This window comes from Lissotriton helveticus, chromosome 4_1 (genome assembly GCF_964261635.1).
Source record: "Lissotriton helveticus chromosome 4_1, aLisHel1.1, whole genome shotgun sequence".
Lineage (NCBI taxonomy): Eukaryota > Metazoa > Chordata > Amphibia > Caudata > Salamandridae > Lissotriton > Lissotriton helveticus.
Genome location: NC_136063.1, coordinates 2,110,198,448 through 2,110,213,063, shown reverse-complemented (window position 1 = coordinate 2,110,213,063; position 14,616 = coordinate 2,110,198,448). Strand labels below are relative to the sequence as shown.

At 45.3% G+C, this 14,616-nt stretch overlaps 1 protein-coding gene across 1 annotated transcript in view; it reads right to left on the bottom strand.

Annotated features, from left to right (window-relative positions):
• Positions 1-2,303: 2,303 nt before the first annotated feature.
• The window catches only part of LOC144829549 (NTF2-related export protein 1-like), a 42,431-nt gene continuing 30,118 nt past the window's right edge, over positions 2,304-14,616 (bottom strand). Inside the window, exon 4 of the mRNA XM_078688789.1 lies at positions 2,304-3,293. Within this exon, the coding sequence (XP_078544915.1) occupies positions 3,121-3,293 (173 nt within the window). The 3' untranslated portion in view covers positions 2,304-3,120. The remainder of the gene's footprint in view (positions 3,294-14,616) is intronic.

Sequence of the window (14,616 nt, the reverse complement as noted above, 5' to 3'; positions counted from 1 at the left end):
AGTGCAAACTTCCACCAGGCACACACACCACCAGTCGTCACACACTACCAGCCATCAGTGCATGCTTCCACCAGGTACACACCACCAGCCGTCAGTGCAAACTTCCACCAGGCGCACACACCTCCAGCCGTCACACACTACCAGCAGTCGGTGCATGCTTCCACCAGGTACACACCACCAGCCGTCAGTGCACACTTCCACCAGACACACACACACACACACCCCACCAGCCATCAGTGCACGCTTCCACCAGGCGCACACACACACCACCAGCAATCAGTGCATGCTTGCACCAGGCACACACACCACCAGCCATCAGTGCACGCTTGCACCAGGCACACACACCACCAGCCGTCAGTGCACGCTTCCACCAGGCACACACACCACCAGCCGTCGGTGCATGCTTCCACCAGGTACACACCACCAGCCGTCGTTGCACGCTTTCACTGGGAACACACACCACCAGCCGTCAGTGCATGCTTTCACCAGGCACACACACCACCAGCCATCAGTGCAGCAGGCAGGCTCTTCTCAGAGTTTCTTGGTAAATATGTGTTCGATTGGTGTATATTCAACAAGGACCCCCTGAGGTTATGGATACAATAGTTCCTAGGTCAGGGAAAGCAGAATTTATGACAAAAAACAACCTAGGCAACTAATATTTGGCAATGTAGTATACATAAGGACAATTGGCTACACATTATTATAAAAGTACATGTTTTTATTTATAAATTTTTTAAAACGTATAAGAAAACAGATAGCATAAATAAAAAGAAGAAAAGGACAATAAACACAGTTGGAATCATACAATATCAATAAAATTCATACATTTATAACATTTTATGTAAACAAAGTTTAGAAAACTTAAAACAATTATTATAAGTGGCGGAATGAGTCTCTACGCGCGTTTCGGCGAACCAGCGCCTTCTTCTGGAGTAAGCCACATAAACTAAAATAAAAAGTGAAAATACACCGAAAGTTGATATTTTCTATCAACTTTCGGTGTATTTTCACTTTTTATTTTAGTTTATGTGGCTTACTCCAGAAGAAGGCGCTGGTTCGCCGAAACGCGCGTAGAGACTCATTCCGCCACTTATAATAATTGTTTTAAGTTTTCTAAACTTTGTTTACATAAAATGTTATAAATGTATGAATTTTATTGATATTGTATGATTCCAACTGTGTTTATTGTCCTTTTCTTCTTTTTATTTATGCTATCTGTTTTCTTATATGTTTTAAAAAATGTATAAATAAAAACATGTACTTTTATAATAATGTGTAGCCAATTGTCCTTATGTATACTACATTGCCAAATATTAGTTGCCTAGGTTGTTTTTTGTCATAAAATATGTGTTCGATGCCTGGGAGGGAGTGGGTCGAGTTTCCTTAAACCATGCGGAGTATGCAGGTGCAGTGCATGAACTCTTGTGTGAGCGAGTCAAGCTGCCTGGGGCTTACTCACTCCACACTTGTAAATTACGTCTGCACCAGGTTTTTTCTCATTTGAAAAGTTCGGTGCATGCGCACAGATAGGCAGCCCCCACACCCCTGGGAATGACTGCTTTCTACAACCAGAATGGAAACATTCCAACAATGAAAACAAGTTCATTTGATGCAAAGAACTGTTAACAAAAACCATGTCCAGCTATTGAAGTTCTGGCAACTTAAACAAAACCGCAACAAAACTAAAAACAAGCACTGGCATAGCCAATAGGTCTCGCTTTTTGGACCCTCTAAGTATTTAGTTATGCATCAAAATAGCCTTGGTGTAACAACACCAACTGTTGCATGGCTAAACACTTATAAGGTCCCAAATGCGAGACCTATTGGCTATGCCAATGCTGGTTATCTTTGTACCTTAGGGAGATTAATTCCATTGTAGGTTGCTACACATCCTTCAAGAACAAGTTAAGCCTTTTCTTTTCCTACTTCTGCTTTTGGCAGTGAAGTCCTTATACTGCGGATTCATTTTTTTGAGCGTGGCCAGGTCTTGAAGAACTTGAACTTAGCACAACAGTGTAACCTAGCCTAAACCATAACATTCATAGTAATTCCTTCCCTCTGAGCTTCTTACTCCTGCCGCTAAATCACACTACTCCCATATTGGAATCACATCAATTGATGCTTTCATTGGCCTGATAAGCACACACAGAGGTCTGTTACAGCCAACGCATTCACAGATTAAATATTTACGGCTATTTGTAGTAACTAGTTACAGAAAGCAGCAAACAAGTAGCATGATGTCCGAGAACTGACATGCTGGCAACTACTCCATGGCAACTAAAACCATGTTGGCAACTATGTAAAAGTAAAATCGTTTTTATTAAAGGCTACACATAACTAATAAACCGACTTACACTCTTGGCAAGTTACTTTGCGCTTAGCTAAGAAACTGAGGTTCTTGTTATAGACGGAGTTCCAAAATCATGTAGTTTATTTCAAAGTTTTGTTCCACGCCAAAGGTATATATTTCATGTTTTTTCATAAATATTTTTCCGTTTTCAATTCCTTCTTATATAAATTGACAACTTTCCATCATTGGTATTAACAAAGGAACATGCATAAACATTCCTAATTTTGTCAGCAAGCTACTCCTCCTCCCAGTAGTTTCTTAGAAAGCTGTTCACTTCAGGAATAGGTGTGAAGCAGGAGCCTGGGGGTGTGTAAACTGGTTAGTGTAGCAGTTATAGAGGAACACCCAATCGTGAAAATGTAACATTAGAAGCGCACACACACAAAAAAGAGGCGTTTTCTTCAAGGCAAACTTGTAAAACCAAGCGTTGTGGTAGTGGGTGGATTCGTAGGTGACAAATCCTCACAATTTGCTCCAACAGGCTGAATATTGTGAAATTGTTAATGGGAAATACCTCTTTCCTTAGGATTTGAACAAACGGTTTCCAATGTCGGTGTTGAAATCCGCATTAAACTTTAGGAGTGTAAATAACCTACTGAACCAGAAACGTTACTCGTTTTATCTTAACAAAATATAAAATGGGTAACACATTGATGCTGGGGTAATCTCGGTAAAAATACACCAAAAGGTCTTAGAAATGCCTGGATGTTGCCCTTTTAAAAAAACCTCAAGAGACCCAGCACAGTCCAGAAGATGCTGCTACGGCTCTAGGACTCCTGAAAGCGGAAGCAGTCATTTGCAATTTTCCAGACCGTATTGCCAGGTGTCACTTGTGCTGTCAGCAGTAAGTTCTGATTGAAGTCACTCGGTCTATTTCCTTCGAAGTTGACTGTTCCACAGGTCACCACTAGGACGGTTGTCTGGCCTCCAGTAGCTTCGTCTTGACATAAAGAGAAGAAAATGCATCAGCACATAGAAAAGGGACATCTCAGATCCATCAACAAACTGCAGTATCTCTGACTGTTTACTACAATACATCTCAAAGGGAACTGCACTCAAAGGGGTTCAGAAGAGGCTGTGACGAGGAAATAACTAGATAATCTGAAAGCAAACAAAAAAGAAACCTATCGCCAGCAAGCAGACACCTACAGCACAAAGAAAATGGAGAGGGCGTTGCCGTAGTCTGCCCCCTGGTACCTACCTAATTCTTCTTGGTTTTAAATGATATTGTCATAGCACAGGCACTTTTAGAGAAAGCAAAAAACGGCTGCCAGACAGTAGGCTGGCCAGCATTTTTAGGTCGAGCGACCTATCTCAATGCGCATGCGCATTGAGAGCGGGAGCTCGATCTATTGCGGCTTAAACAGAGCTTACCGAGATCAGGCGATTCCCAGGCGATTTCTTCCAGTGCACGTGAAAGCGCGTGCACAATGCCACCAGCCGCTTGCCTCGCATTACCACATCAAAGGCAAGGCGGCCTCGTCTCAGGCCCCTGCTGCTTCACACCCTCATGCCGCTCTCCCCGCTCCGCCCCCTCCCCTGCCCGCCGTGTCCACTTCACTTTGACGGCCGCAGGCCGTCTCACGTGTTTCTGCTTGTTTTTATTTCCCGTGCTTTCCCCTCTGCCAAATTTGCAGTGGCACTACGATGTGCTAATTAGCAGCTGCACAATATGCACCGCGTACCGATGTGCAAACATGATAACGAGAAAAAAGAACAGAGTATTTGCGCATGAATTCATTCGTTACTGCTGGGTTTACTAAATGTATTTTTTTCAGAATTGACATTGTCATCCGGGCCTACATCTTCCAACGTAGAAATCTTGGCAGTAGAACAGCAAAGAATGCAGGCCAGAATTTCGCTTCACTTTTGCGCAGCCAATGAGCGTTCAATAACGGCAGGTTTCATAAGGACGGAAGTGAATTCCTACGGAACAGCTGACAACATCAGGCCCGCGTACCACGTGCATTGCGAAATCGCCTAAGGTTCCCAGTGCAATAATGACTTTACATCTGCAGATAACGATTTCTGCCATTGTTTAATGTTCATTTAAAATACTCACCAATGTGTTGTTTTTTGCCTTTTCTCTATTATAATAGTTCGCACTTTTCCCGAGATGGCGGGCGCGTGGAAGGGAAATGCACTGGAGGATGCTGGGAGCGCCAGGTGGGTGCTTCGCCGGGGATCGGACGTAGCAGATGTGCATGAAAACAGCCCAGAATGCTTACGACACAATTGTCTCTGGAGCCAGGCTACCAACAGCTGCTTCCGAGTCTGTCCCACTATATCAGTCCATAAAAGTGAAACTGCTCCTCTAGGCCAGTCTTTATTTTACTACATAAAAAAACACAATCCTGCCCCCACATTAACCAAACATTGCGGATGTCTGTAGGTCTGCCTTATAACAGAAAGTGCTTTTTCAGCTAATGGTGAAAGACACTCAATCTCGTCATACATGCGCTTTGTCACTTATCACACTCAGATCTGCTTTTGGTGACACCCATTCTGCGGCTATATTGTGCTCGTGCCCCCCAGTTCCTGGGCTCTTGGGTGGGTACTTGCTCCAGCTCACACCCTGTCCTCCACTTGATCCCTGCATAGCCTTGCTTTGGGCACCCACCTGATTCCCTCCTTCACTGCTGAGTGGCTGGCATGTGGGGGGTGAATTCGTCCCATAGGTGGCTCTCTCGCAGTGGTTAGTTTCATTTGACTCTTTGGTGAACACAGCAGGGCAGGACATCGGCCTGCTGGGAAAAGGAGGCCCTTGGGTAAGGGCATCAGGGGACATCACCTGGCCACTCCTAGTCATTGTCAGAGCTTTACCTGATTTGGGGTAGTAAAAGAGGGATGCCTTCTATGCCAGGTCTGGTCCTAGTGGACGCCTGAACCTGATTCAGAACGTTATTGTTTTGTGACCACACTGTAGGATTGACAGCAAGAGTTCCTCTAACAAAATAAAACAAGCATTGGCATAGCCTATAGGTCTCGCTTTTGAGACCTTATAAGTATTTAGTTATGCAGGACAATATCCTTTGTGCAACAACATCAATGTTGCATGGCTAAGCACTTAGAAGGTCCCAAAGGCGAGACCTATTGGCTATGCCAATGCTTGTTTCTTTTTGAAAGCTAAAAACATCAATGTAAAAAAAATAGCAACAGATGTCTTGGGGTGATTTTTGATGAATAAGTGTATACCCTCCCATCCCGTTTACTCGCAAGTCAAATGGCACTTCATTTCGCACTGATCAGCAGTAGTGATATTGTTTGCGTTTAAAAAATCTTTGCAGACTCTAACTTGCACTAGACACAGAAAAAATAAATAAAAACCACCACATTTTCTATAACTGGCCTCCATCCATAAACAACCATAAACATTTTGATTGTTAAAACAATAATGGTTTAAAGCACGAATGTTCTTTGCCCCAGAGTCCTTAAAAAGGAAGGACCCATGGACAAAATGCGCCGTCGATCATGTGCACAAAAGACCATCTGTAAATACATACACATACTTCCAAATGGGTATAAGTAAATCCAATGAAAATCACGCAATACTAAAAACAGTGCAAAAGAAAAGGAATCTGGAAAATTAACATCTCAAGTAACAGCTTTTTTACTCCTGGGCCAGTACACAACACCAAGAAACTGCCTTTGCAAAAGATCAGTATTCAGTTTCCACACCCCACTGGGGAGGGCTGCTTTTTATATCAAACGACAAAGCTGCAGACAACTTCTTGCAGATACATTGGCTGGCTCAGTGGAACCTAAAGTTTAAAACGCCACTTTGAGGAGTAGGTAAGAGGGAATTCAACACCAATTCTTTTGCGCAGAGAGATGTCGATTATGGATTTAAACCGCAAGACCACCCTGGTCTGGTCAAAAACAGCAGAAGTCAGATGAGAGCAAAAAGACAGAACTGATCAACTGTCTTCGAGAGGTAATAGTAGGTGCTGATCAATGGCCTTAGAAATGGAAACAGCAAAACAAACACACACAAGATTTTCATACCAGTTGAAAACGAAATGGTTACTTACCAGTAGTAGTTGTTTTGCAGCTCGAAGAATTTTCTGGATTCACATGCTGTGCATTATTCCGCCATCTAGTGGTTTGGTCCGGAATCGTCTTACATTCTATTTTCTTCTTGTTTTGGTCGCTGTTGACCACCATTTGGTGCCAGGTACCTGTGTGACGTCAGACGGTATCCTGGAGGTCGACGTGCGTGGTGGCCATCTTCAGATTCTTTTTTCGGTTTTCATTATGTTTTGTAATCTTTGAGATAGTTTTGAAATACTGTTGTAGGCTTTTGCTTCCCACTATTTTGTTATCCTTCTAGGGGAGGCTGATTAGTTTCATTACCTTACTGTCAGAGACGGTCCCCTCTGGTAGAGGGCTGTTTCTCGAAGGATAGCTTGTATTCTGGCTTGTGTGGGATAAGCCTTGGCATTTTCTGTGTTCAGTCTTGCCTACAGGAAAGTTCCCTTTTTCTGGTGTTGAAGGTTTCTTGTGGTTTATTGAGAAACCCAGTGTTTGGAATGATTTTTTTAACATGATTATGACATGTTTGTTTTGTGCATGCCCTTATTAGCCAATCGTCTAAATCAGGGTAGACGTGGATTTTTATCTCTTCTCGGGTGTGCTGCCACTTTGTGAACACCCGTGGAGCAGATTTTATTCCGAATGGGAGTACCTTGAATTGGTAGTGTGTTCCGTTGTGTAGGAATCTTAGGTACTGCCTGTGCCTTCTGTTCATAGGGTTATGTAAATCGGCGTCCTTGAGATCTATTGTTGCCAAGTAATCCCCCTTTTGAATCTGTGGAATTATTTTTTGAAGGGTACACATTTTGAAATGCTGTGTTAGTATGAACTTGTTTATGAATCTTTAGTCCATGATTGGCCTTAGAGTTTGGTCCTGTTTGGGTACTAGGAAGTATGGAAAGTAGTTTTGTTTGTAGCACTGTTGTATTGGTACCTTTTCAATTGCTTGTTTTTGGTAATGTTCTTTGATTTCTAAGTTGAGCAATGTTTTTTCTGATCTGTTTAACTTTCTTGTTTCTGGTGGATTTGTAGGTGGTGTCTTTGCGAGTTCTATGCAATATCCGTATTGTACTAAATTTAATATCCAATTGCCTGTTATCCTTTTCCATTCTTTGTGGAAAAGGGATATTCTTCTGGCCACTGGTATTTTGTGTGGGTCCTTTTCCATGATTAAGTAAGTTAGACCAGTTTCCTCTTCTTCTAGAGGATTGGCCTCTTCCTAGGCCATTCAGTCTTCCTCGACAGGGTTGTTTCTGCTGTTGTTGCCAACATTGGTAGCTAGACTGTTGACCCATATGTTGGTTTGGGTTCTGCCCCCGAGATGGTTGTGTCGCTTGCTGTCCTTTAGCAAAGCGGCCTCTACGTGTGGTTTTTCTCTTAGAGAATCCTCCTCTTTTAAAAGAACCTCTTTGCTGTAGGGCTAACATAGCCCTTGTTTCATTGTCTTTTTTAATTTGCTGGAGGGATTCACCCACCTCTGTGCCAAACAGAGCTTCAGCGTTGAATGGTCAGTTGAAAATTGAGGTCAGAACTTCTTGTTTGAACCCAGAAATTCTGAGCCAGGCATTTCTTCCGAAGATGGTTCCTATGCACATTTGCCTGCTTGCAGTATGTGCATAAGTCCAGGGCTAACTTTAGGCAGGTGTTTTCCCTTCCTGGACAATAGATTTTGCCCTCTTCCTGTACTCCTCGGGGAGTTTGTTCAGCAACTCCTCTACTTCATCTCACTGTTGGTGTCCGTACCTGTTCAAAAGGGCATTAGAGTTGGCAATGTGCCACTGTGTTGCTGCTTCTTTGTCCATTCTCCTCCATGTCCACCCTTTTGCTTTCCTTTTCAGGTGGTGGCCCTGTGTTGGAGACTGCATTGCCTCTCCTCCTGGCTGTAGTGACAATGATAGTCAGGTACTGTACTTTCCTGAACATATTTTGGGTCTTTTGAGGAGGGTTTGTGCTTCTTCTCTACTCTGGGGGTTACCCCCTGTTTAAAGCTGGTTCTTTGAATGCTTCTTGCCTTGGTCCAGGATACTTGGCAGCATAGGCAGCTATTGTGTCCCTTTTTAAGCTGGTGCCTGTGTTTCTAGCAAGAAACATGTATCCCCTTGGCCCACCTCTAGAGGGACTCCAAATGGATTTGCTGCTCTTTTGACAATGTCATTGCAGAATGCTATGTCACCTTTTGAAGGATAGCAGCAAATCTCTTCCTCCGGACTCTCGGTTCGAGATCGTTCCTCGAAATTTTCCGAGTTCTCCTCCTCTTTCGGTAAATCTCCGTATTCCTCGGGTTCTTCGCCTTGATGTTCTGGTGTCGGGGGAGAGTCGAAGATAGCTTCTTCTCCTGCGGCGTCTTCTGCGTCGACACGCTCTGGTTCAGGCGCCGGTGTTTTCAGGATACGATAATCCTTCAATGAGGCATTGAAGTCCTACTTTTGCAGGAGCTGCCAATTCTTCCTTGAGCCTTCTTTTCTTTTCGACCTCGAAAGCGCTCTCGGCGTCAATGGCCAGAGATTTTCTTTTTCCACCCAGACGTCGACGTTAGTCTTCGGCGGTGTAGTGGTCTTTATTGCGGGTTTCAGCGTCGACCCCTTGTTTCAGCGTTTTACCCTCCTCAGTGACAATTGTTTGGGTCCTGTGGGGTTCTTTAAAATCGGGGGTTGGCATTCAATCGCCTTTTTGCTCGGCATCTGGGCTGCCTTGTGTTCATTGCCCTTCGGTTCCGACACATTTTTAAGTTGTCCTACCTTCTCGGCATTCTTTTTTGATCCTTAGCCTTTATCGGCGTGGATTTTTACGGAGTCCCCATCTGTGACTTAGACGTCCGATCCCTCGTGGGTCGACTCCGCTGGTGCTTCATGTTCCTCGTCTTCGCTCGAGAAACCCAGGTCTCTTAGAGAGGTTTTCTTCGCTGTCTGCGACATTGTGGCGTAGTGTACCTGTCTTGGACTTCGACGCGTCCGTAGCGTTTTCGGTAGGAACACTGCGCAGGCCTCACAGTCCCTGTGGTTTTCGGGCAAGCAGAGGTTGCAGACGTTGTGTGGGTTGCGTTGTGCATACTTGTGGTGACACTTAGAACAGAACTTGAAGGGGTTATTCTCCATCACCCCAACCTCGCCATTTGTGGACCTGCGTGGTTCTCTGGTTCTGCCTCCCTCACGACGTTGATGATCGCTGATAACTTTCGGTAATGTCGATGATCGATGTTTTTTGATAAGCTTCTTCTGTTTAATAGTTTTTTTGGGGAACAACAAAAAAAATCTTCAGAGCTTTCCGCCTTGATTCCAGACCCAACGGCAGAAAAACCATCTGAAGATAGCCACCACGCACGTCAACATCCAGGATACCGTCTGACGTCACACAGGAGACGTATCTGGCACCAAATGGTGGTCAATAGTGACCAAAACAAGAAGGAAAAAAAAAAAAAGAAAGAAAGAAAAAGACAATTCCGGACCCAACCACTATGTGGCGGAATAATGCACAACATGTACCAATCGTGACTGACGCAACTGTGTTTGTGGGCTACTACATTTTCAAAGAATTTAAATCAAGGGATGAGTATGACAAAATTCTTTATTGCAGCGACTATTAATCGCACAACTAATCAGAGCATGTATGATGTAACCTGTAGGATTAACAAAGACGAAAGAGTTTTTGTAGAGGGTTGAATGAGACTAAAAATCAGACGAAGAGAAAGGGAAAAAGAACGTTTGTCTCAAGCACATTATTGGGAATGGAACAGAGATTTTAAAGGAACCACCCCCAAGATTGAGCACGGACATTGCTAAAAGGGGAACTTTATGTATCGTAAGGAAGCAGGAGGATGATGAAAGACTAGAGGTATTGGGATGGAGTGAATGTGAGCTTAGATATTTAGTCAAAAGCAGGACGTTTGCTGAGTTAGAAGGGAGTATCAAAAAAAGTAGGTGTGTATGATGTGTATGTTTATATGTGCATTTCCATTTACCACATTACTGGGTAGTTAGCGGTTATGCAGCTTTGATCTTCCCCAGAATCTATCACACTAATGAGCTAGACATCCCTTGATCAATATATAAAACGAAGCAAGCAGATCTTGGAGCAGATCTTTGTGATATTTTTGGAGCATTTACATTTTCAATAGGAGTTACATTAAACTAGGTTAAGATGTGAAAGCTACCAACCCTAGTAGAACAGCTTGCTACTAATACAGCAGGAGCTCTAACTGTGATAAAGAATTGCTTGCTATGGCGTACCAGAATCGACGAATACAGGTAGAATGGAGGACTACGTCGAGAAGATTCTGATGGGATTCATCAGAAAGGAGGCATTCTCTTCGCAGTTTATAGTGGAAAGAGCACACAGGACACTTGGACCGCGCCCGACGCCAGGCAACCCTCCCCCGTTCCCACTCCCCACCCCTCCCCCCCAGAGACCCATCATTGCAAGATTGCTCAATTATAGGGATCACGATGTGGCCCCCTGCACAGCAAGACACAAACAAACGCGGACATACAATGGTAGTACCTTTTCAATATATCCTGACTTTACTCAGATGGTACAGGAAGAGAGGTGCAAATTCATAGAGGTCAAGAAAAAGCTCAGAGCAGCACAAATAGACTATGTCCTACTACACCCGGCGAAACTCAGGATCACGCACCAGGGAAAACAGAAGTTCTTCACGAACCCGCAGCAGGCGGAGGACTATCTCTGAACAGTTAAACGTGCGGCACGGGGTGGAGGCGGCCCAGGTGCAGCGCAGCAGCCTGAACGAGATGGCGACAACGAAGATATGTAATGATTACTCCCCAGTACCAATAACGTTATCCATCAGTCAGGTGGCAAGAGAACTGTGGAGTATCAACACACAGAACGGTTCAAGTGAGGTGAGAAGGTTCCGATTGCATCATTTGCGGTTATGTTATTCATGTTCCAGGCTCAGCTTCCCCCCCTGCGGAACAAGACACTAACCAGGGGTGGCTTGCAAAGAGCGGAGAGACTGCGTGGCTAGCTAGTTATGTCCCACCACGGGCAAACCCCCTTGGAAGAAAATGTTCAGTTAAGTGGAAGGGATATACAGATGTGTTTACTGTATTTGGGGACTGAGGGTGGAGGGAGGGACTCCGATTCTGGCAAAGTTGGGTTGCTTCAGTGGGAGGGGAAGGTGTTGGGATGTTTGGTTTACAGAGGTGGGCGGGGTACAAGGTTCCCCCCTAAGGGGTGAACGAGTGACAGGAATGGACATGGTACAGCATCATGAGGGAGACGCTTTCAATATGTATGAGCAAATGCAAGATCGAGGTGGGAATGCATGGAATGTAATTGCGGATCGGAAACTAACTACACAGTATGGCTAGTACAACTGTGGGTACACTTAAAATTATAACGTGGAATGTTAGGGGTATGGGCGACGCTAGGAAAAGAAGATATATATTATCCTACTTAGATAGGCAGAAAGTGCATATTGCTATGCTACAGGAAACACATCTGGGGTGTAGAAACAAGATACTTTCGCCGCTAGATGGGCAGAACATATAATATTCTCCTCATACTCCACGTATGCATGGGGAACGCCGATTTTGATAAAAAAACAGGTCCCCTTCCGCCTGGACGATACTCACTGGGATTCGGAGGAACGTTATTGCCTCGCGTGGGGCTGAATAGGAAACACGCGTTACGTTTGCATGCTGCTATGGGCCGAACACAGATGACCCTGGGTTCTTCGACACAATATGGGCTAAGATCTTTGAGGCAGACTCCGCTCATGTTGTGTGGGGAGGTGACTTTAATGTGACATATTGCCTCAGATTGGACAGATCGCACCCTGCTCAGCATCACGTCACTAAAGCGCAGGTAGTGCTTCAAGACATAGTGGCTGCCTACCAATTAGTGGACGCCTGGAGACATACTCATCCAGGCGGGTAGGAAGGTACGCATTTTACGGCGCATGCGCAAACATGGGCTCGCTTGGACTATTTTTTGGTGTCAAGGGGACTGGCGACGGCGATAGTTAAAGTACGGCACTTAGCTAGAACCTACTCTGATCACACGCCTGTAGTACTGGGACTCTCCTCTGCTGACTTTGGCACGCCACGCAGTCCTTGGAGACTGTATGCCACTAGCCTGCTTGATACGGTATTCCAGGAGGAAAAGCGAGAAGAGATTGAGGTCTTCTCAGAGTGCAATAAAGATTCGGTCGATAGTCTGGAAATGGTCTGGGAAGCTTTTAAGGTCACAATCAGAGGTTATTGTATAGCCAAGGGGGCCGGAGTGCTTAGGGATATATTGAACACCCTGTGGACACTAGAAGTAGACCTTAAAAAACTTGGAAGTGGAGTTAGCAGAGAACGCGAGGGGAACAACACAGGCAGCTTTCACTCACAGATTATATGGGGGAGGCTCGGAGAGAGGTGCGATTTCGTGGCAAACACTGGGTAGCTCAGCAATTTGGTGAAGGGGAGAGGCCTGGTAAGGGGCCGGCGCAAAAGGTAAGGCATCCTAGGTGCAATTATTATATAATGGAAGTGGTGGATTCCGATGGGGAGAGCTGCAGAGAGACACCTACTATACTTAATGCGTTCTCGAAGCACTACAAAACACTCTACACCACAACTAGAAAGAATACACTAGATTTGGACGGGTTCTTAGGAGATATTACACTCGGCTGGCTAAGCGACGGGCAGAGAGCATTTTTATGTGCACCGTTTGAGATAGATGAGGTACGGGAGGCTATAATGGGGCTACAGTCCGGGAAGGCCACGGGAACAGATGGCCTTCCGGCAGAATTTTATAAACATACATAGATATGATGGCTCCTATTCTCAAAGAAGTGTACGAGGATGCTTTAGAGGTGGGGCATCTGCCGGCATCAATGAGGGAGGCGCTCATACTGTCGTTGCTTAAGTCGGGTAAGGAACCAGCGCACTGTGAATCTTATAGGCTGTTATCGCTCCTCAACTGTGATGCGAAGATTTTGGCCAAACTTATTGCGACGCGTCTGAGTCTCTTAATGGAGCATTTGATCCTGCCTGACCAGTCGGGCTTTTTGCCCAGGAGGGCCACCTCCCACAACCGGAGAACACCGTTTGCCATCCTAAATATTGTCTCACCTGATATACCTCTGGCTGCGGTGTTTTTAGATGCCACCAAGGCATTCGACTGTATGGAGTGGGATTATATTTGAGGTGATGAGACGTATGGGTTTCCCCCCCGCTGTTCCGGTCATGGATAGAATTGTTATTCAGCATGCCTGTGGCCAAGGTCCTTATAAACGGACAAACGTCAAATTCTTTTAACATCTCGAGGGGGACGCGAAAAGGATGCCCCCTTTCCCCATTGCTTTTTGCTATAGCTACAGGCCTCTGGCGGCGCGTTTAGGTCAACACCACAATGATAAGGCACTCCGATGCAATTTGCGACAGGTACTAGCCTCCTTGTATGCGGACGACATCACACTTTATTTTCGGGACCCGCAGCAAAACCTAAACCCGTTATTGAGAGAGTTCATCGTTTTTGGGCAGCTTGCAGGGGTTCAAATAAATTGGAACAAATCCTGTGTTTTTCCATTAACAGAGGCCACGGCGCGCTTCTCTCTTGATTTTCCCTTGGAGTGGTGCGAGGATGACCTGAAATACTTGGGGATCAGTCTCACTAGAAACAAAGAAGAGCTCCTGAGGCTGAACTATGGCACGGCCATGAATACCATAACTGAATGCGTAACCCGCCGGGTGGCGTTGCCCCCATCTATGGCGGGCCGTGCGTCTTTGATTAAAATGGTTGTACTCCCCCGGCTGCTTTACCTTTTCTTGAACATCCCTTTTTATCCAGGTGCATTTTTCTTTAAGTCACGGAGGTCAGAGATGATTCGGCTGGTTTGGGGAGGGAAACAGCCGAGGCTACAATGGGAAGGGGGGTTTGGAATCCCAAATTTTGAACTCTATTTTCTGAGCGCACAGGCCCATTACGCTTGGTATTGGGTGAAGCAGCCTAAATATATGCCACAGGTGGCAGCCGAACATTGGATGTCGCACCCCACACCCATAGAAAGGTGCTTTATATGTCGCTGCCACGAATAGGGATAGGGCGGCCACTGCACTTACGGGCACAATTACCGCCTGGCAACGCCTGCAACGTATGCTAGAAATACCCATGATATATTCGCCTCTACTGCCCCTTGCGGACCACCCGGACGTGCCACTGCTGCAGGAGGGGCCGTTTAGGAGATTCCACCAGCAGACTGGCATATTCACTTGGGGAGACTT